Genomic DNA, 19,300 nt, shown 5'->3' with positions numbered 1-19,300 from the left:
CGCGCAGGTGCCCAGCAGCCCCACCTAGGTGGATGTCAGGCCCAATCGCTCCCAGAAAGACAAGGAACACAACGGTGACCTTCATTCACAGATGGGGAGACTGAGGCTCAGAGGCATGCTGGGCTGGGACACAGAGATCCAAACCAGAGTATAGGACCTGTCTGCACATGGGGTTGTCTCCATCGCTGGCTGAGAGCACTTGGAGATGCTAGCCTGGGACCAGGCCACCTTCTGTGGTACCCCATGAGGCCTAGGACAGGACAGGAGGGAGGTGTGCCCAGGGAACAGCTCCAGGCAGCCAGGGTTGGATGGGGAACTGGAGGGGAGCTTGAGGAGGGCCGAAGTGGGTGGTCCAGGGAGGCCAGGAGGGAGGTGGATGGTCCAGGCATGAGAGGTCGGGAAATGCAGTGGAGGGGCAGAATCAGGGAGAAATGGGGCCCTTCACACCCCAAAGCAGGGCGGACCTCAGGGGTCCAGACTCTGGATGAACCAGGTGGTCTTGGGGATTGTGCCCACATCTCCAAGGGAGCAGGAAGGGTCTGGCTCAGCTGGAGCCATGGACATGATGGGTCAGCAAGAATCTGGAGCCAGAGGGGCCCTTGGGTTCCAGCTGACCGTCTGCTCATACATCTCATGATGGGGAGCTCATCACCTTATGAAGAGCCTCTTTCACCCTGTGACCACTCTGACCCCAGAAGGCACCTCCTTGTGGGACCCTAGTGTCAGCCTCCTCATCCGATCTAGGGGTACCTGCCTCTAAGAGGTGTGGGCTCTGGGGTGGGCTCAAAGCCACCCCTGCCCATGCCCCAAAGCCTGGCCTGCTCTGAGAGTCTGCCCCCCGAGTCTGCAGGAGGGAGGGGTGATGGCATCCTGCTGGCTTAAACGTGGACGTGTGGACGTCAGACACACAGACACTTCCCAAAGGCAAACGTCTACTCTCAGAGACAACTCTGCTTTGAGACAGAGAACATTTTCCTACGAGAAAACTGTAAATCCAGCCTCCTTGGCTCCCTTTGTTCACCCCTCTACCTTTAGAAGCATCCCCCCACCTCAGAGGCCCAGTTGCCGTCTCTGTCTCAGTGACCTGCCCTTATAGCCATCAACCCAGACCAAGTCCCACCCCTGCCAGGAAACAGCCTCCCATGAGGACTAGTCTCCTGAACACCCACATTGTCCCGAGCCTTCTTGGGCCACCTCTGCCTTCTCACACATCTGTTTATTGATTGATTATTTATTTATTCCATCGATGCACATTCCTTCCCTTGCCCCTAAGCTGGACACCTCCCACCCCCTGGACCAGCCCAAGGGGTTGCCATTCTGTCCCTCAGTACCCTTATCTACGGTTCTGCCAGCTGGCCCCTTCTCTTTGCTCCCGGGTGCCCCTCATCTTGCCCAGCCGCTGGCTGCAGGGTGACCCTGGGGTGCTCCAGCTGCATCCCCGAGAAGCCGACCCCACCCGCGTGGCGTCCCTGGCAGCACTCTGTGTTTGTCAGGCGGCGATGTAGGGGCGGGGGTCTGAGCGGGGCCCGGGAGGGACTGTGGGCGCGAGGCCGGGCGCGGGGCGGCGGTGACCTTGGCCGGGGGCGCGGGTCCCGGGGGAGGGGCGGAGCGCGGCGCCCGGCGGCGGGCGGGGACGGGCGGGGACGGGCGCGGGCGCGGGCGCGGCGGCGGCGAAGGCAGCTCGGGCGGGCGGCGGCGGGCGTGCGGGGGGCGGCGGCGCCCAAGCGGACACGGAGCCGGTCAGCAGCAGCCGCGGCGGCGCCTCAGGGACGAGCGCCCAGGTAGGTGGCCAGGGCGGGGGGCGGGGGGCGCCGGGGCCCGCTGCATCACCCCGCGAGGCCCGCAGGTCCTCTCCCCGCGCGCCCCTCCTTTGTCTGAGCCCCACCCTCCGCGGCCGCGGGGCTGGGCCCTCCTCCCCGCCGAGCCCTCCACCGGAACCCCCTCCCCAGTCCGGCCGGGCCCTGGCTGGGCCTCCCTCCGCGCGCCCACCTTGGACAGCTCCCTTTTGGCATCACCCCTCCCCCATGGTACTGACCGGGAGCCCTTCGACCAAGCCAGCCCCTCCGGCCCACCGCAGCCCCTCGGTCCCGCAGTCAGGACCTCTCCAGGAGGAGTCAGGTGGGCCCCGAGCTGGTCTGTTCCGACCACACACCCATTCAGCCCTTCTGCTCCCTCTCCAAGCCAAGCCCCTCATCCAGGAGCCCCTCCTCCGGTGGACACCCCCTCCCCCACCACTTAGATCCTCCTTGGGCTAAGGGGAGCCCCTGGGCTGGCCTCCCCCGACAGGCCCCTCTAGAGCAGGCCCTCTGTCATCAAACCCCTCATTGGTCAGGTAGTCCCTACTAAGTCAGACCCCCTTGGGGCAGCCAGCCCCTACCCCCAGGCCCTCCCCTGAGCTGGGCCTGCTTTCTTACACCTAAGGTCACTCCAACCTTCCTCGCTGGACTCGGGGGCCCAGGACTGGGCAGATTCGTCTGGCCTGGGAGTCTCAAGGTGGGCTGCCTTGCACAGGGAAAGGACCCCAGGCCTTGCAGGCAACTAGGGCCAGTTCAAACCCTGCTCTACTCGGCCACCTCTCTGCTGTGACCTTGAGCCTGTGCCACCCCCTCTGGAGCCTCGGTGCCCATGGCCCCCTCCTCCTCCCACCCCAGCCCAGGGGAGGTGAGGGTGGGATTCAAATGGCACCCAGGGAGGCCCCTGGCGTGGGTTTAGGGGTTATGGAATGGGGCTCCCAGTCAGGGATCCCAGGCCCCCATGGACCCCTCCTGGAGGACACCCCTGTGGACATGCCCAGAAACCTTCTGGGGGGTCTGCACTCAGTGCAAGGCAAGGGCTGGTTTGGGGCAGCCGAGCCAATGGTTTACCAGCCACCCCAGATCCCTTGGCCAGTCTGGGCGGTGCCCAGCTGCCAAGCGCTGAGCCCACTTCTCGGGGTGCTCACCCAGGAGAGGGCAGTAACTGCAGAGCAGGCTGCCAGCCTCACCAGCCACTGCCCCCCAATGCTATGCATGTCACTGAGATGCCTTACGGTCCCCCATGAGTTACAGCCGCTAAAGCTCCTACAAGTTTGCCTGGCACGTCATTTGTGGGGTCTGTGTCAGCTGTTAGCTTCACTGTCTGTCTTTTCCCAACAAACCTGTTACTTTTGATCACTGAGAACGTGACTTCCCTACCCGCCACCAGCCAGGTGCTTTACATCCTGGGTCCTTGAGATGGAGAATCATGTCTGTCCATCTTTACTGAGGGTTCTTGTGTGCCAGGCACCCTGCCAAGGGCTTTCTCCAGCGTCTGACACTCTTTGTCCCAGCACCTCCATGGAATGGGTGCTGCAACTGCTCACATTTCACAGATGGGAACACTGAGGCTCAGGACATCAATTTACTTATTAGGGTTTTCATTGCCAGGTTCACGTCATTGGATCTTGCATACTACCTGCCCCACCCCCCATACCTGAGGGCAGTAGCATGGCCAGGGGGGCAATCTTGCCATGTCTTCTCTGTCTCATTGTGGACACACCCCTCCATGCTGAGGGACCCTCAGAGATGGCTGAGAGGAGGCAGGGAAGGGGATGCTGCTGTTTCTATAGATAAGGATGCAGATACTGGAGACAGGATTCCTGCCTTCTCGCCACCAGGCCACAGTTCTTCCCCCACAGTCATCATTTTAGGAATTGCTGTGCTGTGTGACCTTCCAAGGTCACTGGACCTCTCTGAGCACAGAGGTGGGGACAGAGGATGAGAGGACTCCCTCGCAGAGAGTTCTGTTCCTACGGACACATCAGACCTGGGTGGCAGGCCAGACTGTAGTCTGGGTTTGGAGTTTAGGAAGTGGGGCTTTCTCTAGGCTAAGTTTAGTTTTCTCATCTACAACCTGGAAAACCGGCTTTATGATTTGCAAAATTTTGGACCTCTTGTGCCAGGATCACACTTAGGGGATGCGGGAAGGAGAGCAGCTTTAAAATGCAAGTTCCCAGGGCTGTGGCCCTGGACCAAAGGATTCACTGCTTCCAGGGCTGAGGCCCTGCCATCTGCATTTTAGATACCCCACCATGCAGCTCGCATGGGCTTGAGGGAGAGCAGAGAGCCTGTGATGGCTGGAGACAGGCACCACTTCACCTGTTTTGCAGAGGAGAAAACACTCAGGGTGGCAAGGCAGCTTGCCCCAGTCACAGACCCAGGGAAAAGCCAGTGCTTCCTGGGGGCTGGGGGAGCGTACAGGTGGAGGAAGCTGCGGGTGTGCACCCCATGATGGCATCTCCACGCTCCTTCCAGTCAAGTCTTTCTACACCCCGAAAGGAGCTCAAGCCCCATATTTCATTGAGGGAAAGCAGACAGGCAGAGGGTGCAGTTCTGAATGGCAAAGTCAACCAGATCAACGGGGAGGCAGGAGAAATGCTGCCTCCTCCAAGAAGCCCACCCCCTCACTCCCTCCCAACCTGGGTGGGCCTTTTGCATCTGACACTCCTCTCTGTGCAGGGTCGGTCTGGGGTTCTAGCAGCCGCAGCTGCGAGCTCTCCCGGCCCCGCCCCACACCCCCGTGTGGAAGATGCCTGAACAGAGCAACGACTACCGAGTGGTGGTGTTCGGGGCGGGCGGCGTGGGCAAGAGCTCGCTGGTGCTGCGCTTCGTCAAAGGCACGTTCCGGGACACCTACATCCCCACCATTGAGGACACCTACCGGCAGGTCATCAGCTGCGACAAGAGTGTGTGCACGCTGCAGATCACTGACACCACGGGCAGTCACCAGTTCCCGGCCATGCAGCGGCTGTCCATCTCCAAGGGCCATGCCTTCATCTTGGTCTTCTCGGTCACCAGCAAGCAGTCGCTGGAGGAGTTGGGCCCCATCTACAAGCTCATTGTGCAGATCAAGGGCAGCGTGGAGGACATCCCTGTCATGCTGGTGGGCAACAAGTGCGACGAGACCCAGCGGGAGGTAGACACCCGCGAGGCCCAGGCTGTGGCCCAGGAGTGGAAGTGCGCCTTCATGGAGACTTCGGCCAAGATGAACTACAACGTCAAGGAGCTCTTCCAGGAGCTGCTCACGCTGGAGACGCGCCGGAACATGAGCCTGAACATCGATGGCAAGCGCTCCAGCAAACAGAAGAGGACAGACCGCATCAAGGGCAAATGCGTTCTCATGTGAGCCAGAGAGCCCGCCACCGCCGCCGGCACCCCTTTGTCCCGGGCACAGGCCTCTCCCCAAGTCCTGTGCCCTCTTCCTCCTCCCTTTCTCCTTCCTCTCCCGGCCTCCCTCCCACCTCTTCCACTTCTCTCCCTTCATCCACCATCTCCAGCGGGGAAACTGAGGCCTTGCCAAGCCTGTGGCAGTTCTGGGCTTGTGGCAACCCAGCTCTGTTGCATCACTCTGCTGTCCCCTCCCTCTTTGTTCCAACCCCTCATCCTGTCTGTATCCCTGGAAGGCAAGTGCTGGAGGTGGCCCCCATGATCTGCACGTGGGAAAACAGGCGGTGGGGAGGAAGCTGTTTGTCCCTATCTGGACTGAGGACGCCGGTTTTTTTCCCCATCTCCGTGTCTGCCACTCCTGCCCCTTCCCCTTGGGTCCCCCCATTAGATCACTGTGACCTTGCTGGGGAGGAGGGAGTTGAAATGCACATGGACCTCAGATTTTGTTTTCTCCTATTTGGTGTTTAACATACACTCCCCTCCCGCTTCCATCCCTCATGACCTCTGACCTGGGCCCCCCCAACCCAGGTCCCAGACCACTCCTCTCGTCCCCGTCCCCACAGCTTGGTGGGGGGCTTTGCGGGCTGGGTCTCAGGCTGCCAGGCAATAACCAAACAGGGCCCTCAGCAGTGCCCCACCAGCCCGGAATCCCACTCCACACCCGGCCTGGGCCTGGGGTGCAGGCAGAGGAGGCCCAGAACCAGCCAATGGCCACAGCACAACTCCAGGAGACTGTCTGGGATGAATATGGAGGGCCTTCCTGGACACAGCCCATGGACAGAGAACAAGGGGAGGGGGAGCCGGACCCTGTCAGAGGCAGGCATCTGGACCCAGCACTAGCAGGGTCTGTGGGGCTGGAGGCAGAGCTCTGCCCAACCTGTTGCCTCCCACCTACTAGGCCATGGGGGCTGCCCAGGAAGGCGTGTGTCCTGGAGTCGGGGTGTGCCCGCCACCCTGAGATTATGTTTTTGTAAGTGTCTAGATGACACCACACTCATGGGACCCGGTGAGGCTGTGTCGGCCAGTGTGAAGGTGACCTGTAGGCCTAGGGTGGTGGGGGGGAATCCCATGGGATGATGAACTGGGCACCTTGGTGTGCTGGGCGGATGGCTTATGTCTAAGCATGTATGGGGGGGCTCCTGTGTGTGTGACAGTATGCAGTGTGATCACAGTGTAGGGTGTATGGAGATGTGGGTCATGTGGTTGCCAACAGGACTGGACACTTGTGATGGGTGACCTTGGCACCTGCAAGAGTGTGGCTGTATGTGGCTGCATTTTTGGGTGTGGGTGATGTGATTTATTAATAGCAGAAAGCATTGGTAAACCTTTTTGTCCTGACTGAGGAATGCCACGCCTGTTTCACTCTGTAGTAAGGTGTCTCTCAGCCTGACATCTGTATCCATCAGCTGTTGCTAGGGAACACATGACCACAAACTCAGCAACTTGCAACAGCATGCATTTGTGGCCTCATCTGAAGGCATGACCAGGGATGGACCCACATCCCAGCTCATGTGCTCGTGGGCAGCATTCAGTTGCCTGTGGTCTTGGGATGGAGGGTCTCAGCTGCCTGCCTCCTGGGCCTCTCCCTGGAGCCATTTAGCAGCACTGGTGTCATGAAGTGTGAGGAAGCTGTGTGTGTGTGTGTGTCTGTGTGTGTGTGCATGCACACATATGAGAGAGAGGCCCTGTGGCTGTTGTCATGTGACCACGCAGACTGTATGTGGGTGAGAGGGACTGTTTGTGTCCATCTTGGTAGCAGTGTGTTTTTTCCCCTTGCATCTGTGTGGCTGTTCATTCCGCAAATATTTACTGGGTACACTGTGTGTGTGTGCATATGCACATGTGTGTCACTGCCCGGCATGTGGACAGGCCCATGGAAGAACAGGTAACATCCTATCTGGGTATAGCTGAGCCCCCCTGGCCTGTGGTGGGTCCAGGGCCCACAGCAACTGGTGTTGACCCCTCCCACTTGAAGGTGCCAGAGAAAGTGGGGCTGGGTGGGGGTCTGCGGCCCTTTCTCAGGGACACACCCTGATAGCACAATCTCCCTGGGGCCCTGCCCGCCTCCAGGCCTCTCCTGCCCCAGGCCCTGCCCCGACCCTGGGGGACAGAGGGGTTCTGGGGACCGTGCCAGGCCATGCTTGCTGTGATTCCGCCCCTGCCCCTTTGCCCCCTCGCATGTGGGTGTCCCCCTGCCCCCTGTTGTGGGGTCTGTGTAGCATTCACTCTAGAAATAGTCTTCCTGCAATAAAGTCGTGGATTCCACATTCCCCACCAGTGCGCCTTCTTTGGGGGTGGGGAAGTTAGCTCGCCACCTGGAAAGGATGAGGGACTGGAAAGATGGGGAGGTGTGGGGCGGGGCTGAGGGAGGGGGCTGTGGGAAGAGCTTGGACTGCTGTGAACGAGGACTCTGGGGCACCGTGGGGACATTTCAGTGCTTCTCCTCTGTGGTCCCCACCAGAGATCTCACAGGCCCTGCTGGACCCAGTACTTACTGCAGTCAATGGAAGGGCTCTAGCAGGCATGATGACCCCCATATTATGTGGGGGAAAACCTGCAGGGCCTCAGCTTTCCTATCTGCTAAATGGCTCAGGACAGAGTTTGCAAATTTATTTTCTTTTAACTTTATTTATTTATTTGACTGCACTGGGTCTTAGTTGTGGCACGTGGGATCTTTAGTCGAGGCATGTGGGGTCTAGCTCAAACCCAGGCCCCTGGCACTGGCAGCTCGGAGTCTTAGCCACTGAACTACCAGGCAAGTCGCCAAGTTTGCCAATTGCTAAGTGGGGCTGGGACTAGAGGGAGAAGCACTGAAATGTCCCCACGGTGCCCCAGGGTGAGGAGAATGAGGCTCTCTCCACGGGTAAGGGAAAAAAAATACTCAAGTCATCTAGATATATATTTTAATGCAATATATAATGCAAAGGAATCCATGATGAGCAAAACATCACTATTTGAAATAAAGATAGGCTCTGACAGGGCTGGGGCTAGAGGGTAGCAAGGGAGCTGGTGTGCACAAACACAGAATCAAATCTTGTCTTTCTTTAAAACTGTAGTTATTTTGTTCACCATGGATTTTTTCTGCATTTATTTTTAATTTTTAAAATATGACATTTATGGGGAATTCCCTGCCAGTCCAGTGGTTAAGATGCTGAGCTTCCAATGCAAGGGGCGCAGGTTTGATCCCTGATAGGGGAACTAAGATCCCTCAAGCTGCACGCCCTGTGGCCAAAAATAAAAAAAGACATTTATATAGTGTTTATCTTGATAGTGAATGTTTGGGGACACCCCTTTAGGTTCTAGATTTCAGAAAAGTGTCTCACTTCCCTTGCCCCAGCCCTGCCCGAATCTGTCTTTGGGGTCACTGGCAATCAGTCCCTTCACCTGACAGTTGAAGGAATTGCCAGACCTAATTTTTCAAGAGCTCCTGGAAATCTGAATTTCTTCTCATGAAACATCCTAGTTTTTCAATTTTGGCAGCAAATTTAGAATTTTTATAGGATTTTGGGGCCACGTCTTGTCTTGGGGCCACCAGTTTGCCACCCTTGTTCAGACAGTAATTCCTCCTGAGGGATGGAGCCAGGGAAGGAGATGCAGTCCCCAGATCTCTGGTTCTCTCTGTGCACTGCAGGGAGTGAGCAGGGAGATTCCTGCGGGGATGACAGCAGCCCTGGGGGGCCCAGCTGGTAGGCCAGCAGTTCAGATCATAGAGTAACAGTGTTGCATAAAGTTCCTGATGTCCCACAGTACAATGGCTTCATCCTCCTGTATGAGAAACTCTCCTCTCCATGACTGCTGTATACTTTTAGAGACACACCAAATTCTTCCCAACATCACCAGGGGAGCATGTCAACAATGCACACTCCAGGGGTCCAGTTAGCTTCAGGATTCTGATTCATTCCATCTGGGTGAGGGCTGGTAAATCTGCATTTTACAATCAAGACTCAGGAGTTAGGATATTATGAAACCCTGGAGAGGGTTGGGCGAATAACCTTGAGTTTGACCTCTCTTGAGACTCAGTTTCCACCTCTGTAAAACGGGGATAATATCGTTTCTCCTCCTAGCTTTATGCAAACAATTCAAGGAGAGGGAGCAGTTATTATCATTGTCCGGAGGTCAAGAGACAGATTGGGAGAGGACGTTCTTACCCCCAAGTGAGCTAGGATATGGATTTGAACCCTCGATCTTACCCGGGATTTGAACTGGCAAATCGCCTCGCGCCTCCTCGACGTCAGTCTCCAAGTTATCTTTGAAATTCAGCTCGACCCTCGCGGAGCAGTCCACCACAATGTACCTATTTGCATATTAGCATAGCCCCGCCCCCCGCGCGTTCTTCCCTTGCGGGTGGCCAGCCGCGGTGCCACTCAGCGCTCCGCCTCCCGGCCCCGCCCGCACCCCACACCCCGCTCTCCCGGGCGCACCCTACCCCGCTGCCTGCTCTGCGCCCCGCCCCCAGTGCTAGCTCCCGTCGCCGGGGCTCACGATTGGCCGCATCAGCCTCCAGTGCCCGCCCTCCGCCCGCTGGCCCTGCCCCCGCAGAGGGGAGCGAGTGCTCGCCCGCCGGCGGTGGGTTCGGCTGCACGGCGGGGCTGAGGCGGCCGCGGTGGCCCTAGCGCAGGTAAGGGTTCTTGCCGCCGCTATTCGGGTCTGGGTCTGCCGCCCCCGCCTCAAGCCCCGGGGGCAGGGCGCGGCCGGGGCGGAGGGGAGGCCTGGGCGGCTGCGGGTGGGGGAGTCCTGGAACGGCTCCGATTTGGCTAGGGACGGAGTTGGGGGTCGGGGTCTGTGAGGAGGCGCCCGGGATTCTGGGCGGGAGCTGAAGGTCGGGGTCTGTGAGGAGACACCGGGAATCCGGGCTGGAGTTGGGGGTCGGGGTCTGTGAGGAAGGACCAGGTATATGGGCTGGAGTTGGGGATCCGGGTCTGTGAGGAGGCACTGGGGATTTGGGCTGAAGTTGAGATTCGGGGTCTGTGAGACACCGGGGACCCGGGCTGGAGTTGGCGGTCCGGGTCTGTGAGGAGGCACTGGGGATCCGGTTTGGGGTTGGGGGTTGGGGTCTGTGAGGAGGCACTGGGGATCCGGGTTAGAGTTGGGGTTTGGGGTCTGTGAGGAGGCACTGCGGATCAGGGCTGGAGTTGAGGTTCGGGGTCTGTGAGGAGGGTCTGGGAATCTGGGCTGTAGTTGAGAGTCGGGGTCTGTGAGGAGGGTCTGGGAATCCGAGTTGGGGGCCGGGGTTCCTGAAGATGGGCTGGACCCTGGGTTGGGTTAGAGTTGGGGTTCTTGAGCTGGGAGTTGAAGGTTAGCTGGGGAGGGGGCTGCTGATGGAGTTGAGGGTTGAAGAGGAGGTCCCTTGAGGAGGAAGAGGCTGAGGCTGGGAATTTGGATTGGAGTTTGGGGTTGGGGTCCACTGAAAGGAAGCTGGGGATCTGGGCTGGAGTTGGGGGCTGTCGTTGGAGTTGAGGATCGGGCTGGAGCTGGGGCTCCAGGGTAGCAGGGAAGTGGACTGTGATGGAGTTGGTGATGGTGGAGGAACTTGGGGTCAGGGTGAGCTGGCACAGGGTCAAAGAGCAGACTTTGGGGGAACTGCGAGAAGTGGGGGGGGTGGTCAGGGTTCTTTCTAAAGGCATCTGATGGCTGTCGGGAGAAACGGAGTGTCTGTGAGAGATGAGAGAGAGAGGAGAGTGGAGGGAGGTGGGCTAGAGGCTGGGAGACACCCCGCTGCCCTGGACCAGGTGTTTTCCAGGAGGTTGACTATTCAGGAGTAAATTAGAGGGGTCTAGGTTTGAAGTCAGTAATGAGGATAGCAGAAGGGAATCGCCCCCCCCACCTTGGCTAATCATCTGGTGTAGGCAGAGACCCCTTGGTAACTCAGTGAGTTGCAGACAATGGATGCTGGACACACTGAGGTCTGTTTCTGGCGTGCAGGGCACAGAGGGGAAATGGAAAGGTTTGTATTGGTGGCTGAATTTTTCAGGAATTTGGGGAGTCAGGAGTTAGGAATCAAAGTAGAAGTTTTAGGGACAATGATATTGAGGGAAGTGGGTGGCACTTGAGTTTCCCTGTGAAGAGGGGGTTGCTCAGGGCTGGAATATGGGTGGGAGAAGACAGGCGTGATGAGCAGCAAAGAGCCTTCACCATTGCAGGATGTCAGCAAGGCAAATGCCAAGTTCTCAAATTTGCTCAGTTGCAGGCTATGGTCTTGCACAGGTTGAGAGTGGAGGGGCTCTGATAGGCGGGCCTGCCTTCTCTTGTCCCCTCTGACTGCTCTCTTGGCTGTATCCCCTCTGGGGGTTCAGTTTACTCCTCTGTAAAATGGGAGTAATAAAACTGGAGCAGGTACCTCACAGGATCGCTGAGAGGGTGAAACGAGGAGATGCGTGTACCTCGCACACTCCTGGCACATGGCGAGGATACGTGCGTGTTGATAATAATGTTCTAAATTAAGGTTTATTGGGGGGGAGGAAGGTGGGTGGGTAGAATTACTGGGTTGTCAGGGAGGAGAGGGAAGAAATCACTTGGAGCTTGATTTCAGTCCCTCAATCTTGGGGTGCACGTAATAATCCTTTCTGGAGCTTTAAAAAAATAATCTGCAAAAAATTTTTTTCTTCACATTATTAAACATGAGGGAAAAACAACAATGACAAAGGAAAAGTCTACCTGGATCTGCCTGAATTCTGAAGCTTTATCAAGGAACAAGCACATCTACTTAAGAGAAAGGTTCTTGGGTCGTTCTGATGAAGTGTACCCCACAGGAACCATTCAGATGTGTGCCCTGAAGGGGGCCACTGGGCCACAGTTATATGCTCTTTAAATACATGAGCTTTGCATGGGACCTCCCACTCTGCCTTCCAATGCAGGGGGTGTGAGTTCAACCCCTGGTTGAGGAATTAAGATCCCACATGCTGTACAGTGTGGCCAAAAAATAAACTAACAAAAATAAATATATGAGATTTATAAGTTGACTTTCCGTGATGGGCCAGGGTCTTTCCGCTTGGCAGTGCTAATAAACAGTGCACTGCTGGCCTTAATGCCAGGCCGTCCTTTGTGGGGGGCCGTCCTGGGCCCTGTGGAGTGAGGAGCAGCATCCTTGGCCCCATCCACTCAATGCTAGGAGCACCTCCCCACCAGTGTGACAATGACAGATATCCCCAGATATTGCCCCCTGTCCCCAGGGGGCAGAATCACCCCTGGTGGAAACCCCCTGTTGGAAACAAAACTAAGTTATTTTCTCCTTTAAATATCACATCTCACCTTTCACCCTTGGGAAGTATGGCCATTCAGATTTGGGTTGGTTTTTATGTCATCTTGTGTTCTTTTGAGAGAAGGGGAAAAAAAAATCACACCACTTTTAGAAAAATTTAGAAATGTTGAATTCTTTCTAGGTGGGTCTTCCATGTGGCTTTCGAACACTTCTACTGGTTTTGAGTATGTGATTAACTGGTCAGCTGCCGGCACTGAAAGAAGCCAACATTTGTGATTGTTTTCCTAGATTGTAACCGAGTACAGGCGTCTTCCTCAGAAGCTTGAGTTCTTCAGATGGTTCTAGGTCTACTGAAAATGATTGTAATCAGTGCCATTGCTTTCTGCTGCTCCATGTTTCATAAAGCCCAGGGCCCTATAGTTTGAAGGGAAAGACAACTGAATATGAATTACCCTGACACAGTGAGCTTTTTGCTTACTGAATGGAGGCATTTTTTTTGGTATACCCTGTAGTAGTGTAAAAAGCTCCTTCTTCCCTCCAAGGTGTTATTACAAGTTTTCTCATTTGCATCTGGTAATAAATAATTATCTTTAAAAGAGTATTTTCTGGGGCATTTTTGTGTGTGTTATTTTTTGTTGGGGGGCTGTGCCATGGGTCATGTGGGATCTTAGTTCCCCGACCAGGGGTCGAACCCATACCCCCTGCAGTGGAAGCTCAGAGTCTTAACCGCTGGACCTCCAGGGAAGTCCTGGGCAACTGAATTCTTGAAACTCCTTTGTAGTTTCTTAGAGAAGTGTGGTTGGGCCTGGCCTCCATGACTTTGGAACTTTCTGGAGCTTTCTAGAGGGGATGGTTCCCAGGACAGTTGTGTGATTGTGGGGTGTGGACATGAACTTTTCTTTCCATTGCTCCTCTACAGGTGGCTGTGTCTTCACAGCCCAAGGATGATCGGCCGAGCTGTGTCTTTGTTCTGGGAAGGTTTGTCTTCTTCAGTCTTCTGTCCTTGATGATGTCAAGGGTCACCATGTTCAATGCTCACTTCAGTAGCTCTGAACCTCACTTTTCACCACGTCTTTCTTGTACTGCCCTTGGGCATGGCCTCTCTTTCTCTATTCAGGGTCTAGAAGAAAGTGTTTGTTCCATATGACACCCAGGAGACCTCAGAGACCAGAATGGGTCACTGCAAAGATGGGTGACTTGTCCCAGCTGCCCAGGTCCCGCCTTCTCCTCTTCCATCCTGTGCTGTTGCATCTTGTCCCAGTAGCTGGCGGGCAGGGGGGCTGGTGGACAGCTCTGAGACTCTTCTAGGAAGTACTAATTCTCCTGGTGGGTGCATGCGTGTCTGACTCTTTGCAACCCCATGGATGGTAGCCCACCAGGTTCCTCTGTCCATGGGATTTTCCAGGCAAGAATACTGGAGTGGGTTGCCACTTCTTTCTCCAGGGGATCTTCCCCGACCCAGGAATCAAATCTGAGTGTCCTGAGTTTCTTGTTTTCTTTTTTTTTCTCTTCATTTTTGTCTTGCGTTTCTTGCATTGGCAGGTGGATTCTTTACCACTGTGCCACCTGGGAAGCAAGTTCTCCTGGAGAACCTTGCAAAGGGATAAAGTCTTACTGCTTATTTCTTAAATGGAGGTACAATTGCCACATCATAAAACTCAGCCACTTTAGCACACACTTCAGTTTTTTGGTAAGTTTATCGAGTTTTGCAACCATCTCCATAAAGCTGACTTAGAACCTTCCAGAACTCCAGTAAGACCTCCATCCCCATAAGCAGTCACCCCCACCCCCTCCCTAGCCCCTGACCACCAGGAACCCACTCTCTGTGTCTCTGGATCGCCCTGCTCTGCACGTTTCCCATCAGTGGAATCACACCCTGTGTGTCCCTCTGTGTCTGCTTCTCTCACTGTGTGTCGTGTTCTCAGGGTCTGGCCACGTGATAGTGGGTGTCAGGGCTTCTCCTTTTCATGGTTGAGTGACGTTCCCATGTGAAAGGACACACGTGTTTATCTGTTCACTTGTTGGTGGACATCTGGGCTGTTTCTGCGTTTTGGTGGTGAAGAATCGGTCTGCTGTGTCAATGGCTTTTTTCTTTCCTGAGCATTTGACAGCCCTCCAAACTGAAGCTCCATAGTTGGGGGTCGTTCGGGCATGAGCCCTCTGGTTCTGTTTCTCTTTCTCTTGTCTGCATTTCTTCCCTCCTTGAGTTAAATGCTTCCCTGTTTCTTGCTCAGAACATCCCAGCTGGCAGATCAGCCTCTAGTCTCTCCTGCTCTGGTGGGTTGACCCTCATGCCCACCATAACCAGAATCTTCTGTCTAAAGCTGAGATTGGTTCATCACTTTCCCTGCCATCTTCACCAACTCATCACCCACTCGACAAAATCAAATTGCCCCCTCGGTGGGGAGTTGGCCCCACCCCACCTTCGGGCTGACCTTCACTTTGACTCCAGGAATGGCCCCTCCCACTCTGCCCACCCAGCGCATGCCCTCAGCTTTCTTGGATGGTGCAGTTTGCTGTCTCCTTTGTCTGAAACCTTCCTTCCTTCCTTCCTCTCCCCAACAAAGGCTGGTTGTGTGCCTATTTTAAGCTTCAGACCGGGTGCCAGGCGCCGGGAGCACCACGTGAATGAAACGCTTGTGTGTGCGTGGGGGGCGGTGTGGAGACGGGCCCCTGGGGCCATCCTGTCCCTGGGCCGGCTCTCTGAGTCAGGGTCCCTGGAGGGTGGCGGGGCTGGAGGCCCCAGGCTGTGTATTTCAGAAGCTCCCCAGGTGTGCAGTGAAAGGAAGCAGTCTTTCAGGGCACAGAGCCGTGGGGGTGACACCTGTGCCCGGGACATCAAGGGAAGAGGCCAGAGAGAAGGCCTGTGCTGAGAAGTTTGCTAGGAGACAGGTTGGGGGCGGTGCAGTCATCATGGGCAAAGTCTCCCTCCTCCCCAGCACTCTGGATACCAGGCCTGGTCATCCTGTCTGGGGGTGCCCTCCTGGGCACCATGCCTGTGGAGCAGCCTTCCCAGCCCCTGCCCCCTCCATGCTAGATGCAGTGCCAAGGGAGAAAGACTGATTTGTAGAAATTGCTCCTTTTTTGGAATTTCTGAAAGTTAACTGTTTGGAGATGATAAAATACAAAAAAGTGACCCATCTTTGCTGCATGACAATTAGTTGAGAGTCTGCTTTTCATAACCATGAGTGTCTGTGGGTGTGTACATGTGTTTTCTGCACCTCTGTGCTGACATGAGGAGGTGCCAGGGCGAGGGGCCAGGTGAATCTGGGATCCAAATGAATCTGCAACCTGCCTGGTAGCTTTGTGATGGTGACCACTGGTCACATCTTGTCCTTTTTTGTCAAGGCCATGACCTCGGCCCCTGCCTTCTTAAGAAACCCCTTAATTTGGTGGCCTAAAAAGTCAAGAGAAATCAAAGACAGGAGGTGAATTGGGCCAAGTCCATGTAGCTCCCGGGCTGGACAGACAGGCGGTTGCTGGGGGATAGGGTGGGGTGGGGGGAGGTTGAGAAATAATGCGCCAACCCTAGCAACCTTGTCTTTGGCTAATTGTGTGACTTTCCTGGGGCCCCGTTACAAAGCACCACAGACCACACGGCCCGAAGCAACAGAAATCTGTCTTTTCCCAGTCCTAGAGGTCAGAAGCCTGCAATCCTTGTGGACAGAGCCATGCTCCCCCTGGGGTCCCCAGAGCAGGGGCTTTCTTGCCTCTTCGGCTTCTGCAGAGTGGTGTGTGTGTGTGTGTGTGTGTGTGTGCTCAGTCCCTCAGTCATGTTCGATTCTTTGGGACCCTTTGGACTGTAGCCCGCCAGGCTCCTCTGTCCATGGGGTTTTCCAGGCAAGAATACTAGAGTGCGTTGCCATTTCCTTCTCCAGGGCATCTTCCTGAGCCAGGGATCGAATCCGCGTCTCCTTCGTCTCCTGCGTTGCAGGCAGAGTCTTTACCACTAAGTCAACTAGTAAAGTCAATTCTCTTTCCCTCCTGAGAAGGGAAACCCTTCTGAAAGATGGTGGTTGCCAGCAACCCCTAGCGCCCTGTGGCTCACAGACATATTACTCTGGTCTCTGCCCCTGTTGTCACATGCCTTCACCCTGTGTGTCTGTCAGAGAAAACCCAGAGCTGGACAGTAGTTACAACAGTAAAAACAAGAGTTTACCCAGAAATGATTGCAATGGGGAAAAGAAACCTCATTTTAGAACTGGGCTCCATTCCGAATACAGTACAGACCAGTGGCAATGAGTAGCCAAAGAGCAGGTGAGGGTCAGGGGATGGGAGATTGCTAAGAGGAAGCACTGGGGTAATTCTGGATAAGGGATCTCTCAGATTCCAGGTGCAGACATTAGCTGGGGTAGGGGCTGAGGAGCCCAGTGAAGTATGGGGGTGATCAGATGTGGAAACTGGGGGAAATCTCAGTCCATCAACTTAGCAGGATTCTTGCTGAAATTGTACACTGTAGAGATGAACATGGGGCCCAAACGTCGAGGCCCCATTGAAAAGTTCAAGGTAGCCTGAGTAGAACTGGTTAAGGAGAGAATCTGTATTAAGCCTTACGTGTGTCCGCATTTCCCTCTTCTGAGAATGCCAACTTTTGGGTCAGGGCCACCCTACTCCGTGTGACCTCACTTTAGCTCAGTGACACCCCCAGAGACACTATTTCCAGATCAGGTCCCATTCCCAGCTTCCAGGCTTAGGAAGCGTGCATATCTTTGGTGGGAGGGGTACACAGTGTACCCCATACCACCTAGAAAGGGGCCACCCTCGAAAGGTGAGAGTCAGCTTTTTGGGGGGCCCTCTGGTCCTAGTTGCTAAATGCCCTCCTGCCCTGCCCCACCCCATTCCCTCTTTCTCAACACCGGAACAACATTTGCACCATTGCACAGAAAATGGAGAACTTGGGGCCAACTGGGCCCCTGGGAGGAAGTGGGAGTTTTCAAGTTCACTGGGACAGGGGGGTATAGGAGGTCACAGGTGACCTTGCAGCCCCAGGGAAGCTCTTGGTTATTTGTCATCTGCAGGACACCTGTCTTGGCTGCCTTCCTGGTTGAAATGAAAGTGTAAGTGTTAGTTGCTCAGTCGTGTCTGAAAAGTGTTAGTTGCTCGGTCTTAACCTACTCTTTGTGACCCCATGGACTATAACCCGCCAGGTTCCTCTGTCTATGGAATTCTCAGGGAAGAATACCGGAGTGGGTTGCCATTTCTTCCTCCAGGGGATCTTCCTGACCCAAGGATCAAACCCAGGTCTCCTGCATTGCAGGCAGATCCTTTACCATCTGAGCCACCAGGGAAGTCCCCTTCCAGGTTGTGCAGATCCAATGAAGCATCTCCAGAAGGAGGCGGGAGGAGTTCTCTGTAAATATGAGATGTTGTTGTTATTGACATGGTGGTTTTGATTAAGGCAAGATCTCTCCTTCTTGGCACTGAGGACTGCGAGACCAAGTCATCCACTGTGGGGCCGTCCTGGGTGCTGTGGGGTGAGAGGAGGCTTCCCAGGCCTCCACCCACTCAATGTCAGGAGCACCTAGTCCTGAGGACCACAGATGCCCCAGTCATGGCCCAGCATCCCCTGGGAGGAGGCAGAACCACCTTCTGATAGAAACCATTGGCTAAACTATTTCTAATAAGATTTTATGATTCTATGGTTGCACTAAAGTAAGAAGATATTTTTCCGTAAATTTATTGATTTGTTTTTGGCTGTATGGGGTCTCCTTGCTGCAAGCAGGCTTTATCTAGTTGCGGAGAGTGCAGGCCAGTCTCTAGTTGCCATGTGCAGGCTTCTCTTTGTGGTGGCTCCTCTTGTTTGCGAAGGCGTGGGGACTTCAGTAGCTGTGGCGCATGGAGTTAGTTGCTCCAAAGCATGTGGGATCTCCCTGGATCAGGGATTGAACCCATGTCCCCTGCATTGGCATGTGAATTCTTATCCATTGTGCTACTGGGGAAGTTCGATTTTTTTTTAAATAAGCTTTATTTATTTTTTAGTTCACAGCAAAGCTGAGCAGAAGGAACAGAGGTTTCCCTGCATACCCCTACCCCCACCTGTACACAGCCTCCCCATCATCAAAAGCCCCCACCAGTGGGACATCCATTTTAATCGTGGACCTGCATGGACCTGTCACTGTCACCCAATGTCAGTAGTTGACCAGAGGGCTCGTTCTTGGTCTTGTATGAGTTGAGACAGATGTACACTGACATGAATCCACCATGAGAGAATAGTTTCACTGCCCTAAAAATCCTCTATGCTCTGTCAATTCATCCCTCCCTTGCCAGTATTTTGTTTTTATGGGAAAGGAGCTAAGAACAACTTAGTGACTTCTAGTGCCTGTTGGGAAAGGTCTAACTCTATACTGTGTGGAGTTTTACATGAATCATCCCTCTGCATTCTCCACTCCTCAAAGCCGTGCCGTCCAACGGAAACAGGGCTGAGCCTCAAATGTCATTTTATTTTTAAAAAGTCTATTTTGTTGAAGTATAGTTGATTTACAATGTTGTGTCAATTCCTGCTGTACAGCAAAGTGATGCAGTTTTATATATATATATATATATATATATATATATTCTTTTTCATATTCTTTTCCATTATGGTTTACCACAGGATATTGAAGAGAGTTCCCTGGTCTGCGCAATAGGACCTTGTTGTTTATCCATCCTATATATAATAGTTTGCATCTGCTCACCCCAAATTTCTGGTCCTTCCCTCTCCCATCCCTCTCCTCCTTGGCAATCACATGTCTGTCCTCTATGTCAGTCATAATTTTATTTTTTAACAGTTTTATGACATCTCATCCTCTGTCACCGTCTTCTCCTCTTGCCCTCAAATCTTTCCCAGCATCAGGGTCTTTTCCAGTGAGTCTTTTCACATCAGGTGGCCAAAGCATTAGAGCTTCAGCTTTAGCATCAGTCCTTCCAATGAATATTCAGG

The 19,300-nt window shown here is 54.6% G+C and overlaps 2 protein-coding genes across 3 annotated transcripts in view; both read left to right on the top strand.

The window, feature by feature from the left end:
* Nucleotides 1-1,646: 1,646 nt before the first annotated feature.
* Nucleotides 1,647-7,457, top strand: DIRAS1 (DIRAS family GTPase 1). The gene is made up of 2 exons (XM_025293124.2): nucleotides 1,647-1,781; nucleotides 4,476-7,457. Exon 2 carries the CDS (start codon nucleotides 4,546-4,548, stop codon nucleotides 5,140-5,142), a length of 597 nt encoding a protein of 198 aa, XP_025148909.1. The 5' UTR covers nucleotides 1,647-1,781; nucleotides 4,476-4,545; the 3' UTR covers nucleotides 5,143-7,457.
* Nucleotides 7,458-9,688: 2,231 nt separating this feature from the next.
* The window catches only part of GNG7 (G protein subunit gamma 7), a 138,407-nt gene continuing 128,795 nt past the window's right edge, over nucleotides 9,689-19,300 (top strand). Inside the window, exon 1 of one of the 2 annotated variants that reach the window (XM_006047836.4) lies at nucleotides 9,689-9,801. The gene's annotated coding sequence lies outside the window, so the exon portion shown is untranslated. The remainder of the gene's footprint in view (nucleotides 9,802-19,300) is intronic. The other variant, XM_006047832.4, reaches the window with a different exon arrangement.

The sequence above is a fragment of the Bubalus bubalis genome, chromosome 9, assembly GCF_019923935.1.
Source record: "Bubalus bubalis isolate 160015118507 breed Murrah chromosome 9, NDDB_SH_1, whole genome shotgun sequence".
In the NCBI taxonomy this organism is placed as follows: Eukaryota; Metazoa; Chordata; class Mammalia; order Artiodactyla; family Bovidae; genus Bubalus; species Bubalus bubalis.
The sequence above is the reverse complement of the archived record's forward strand: the minus strand, read 5'-3'. Positions and strand labels throughout refer to the sequence as shown.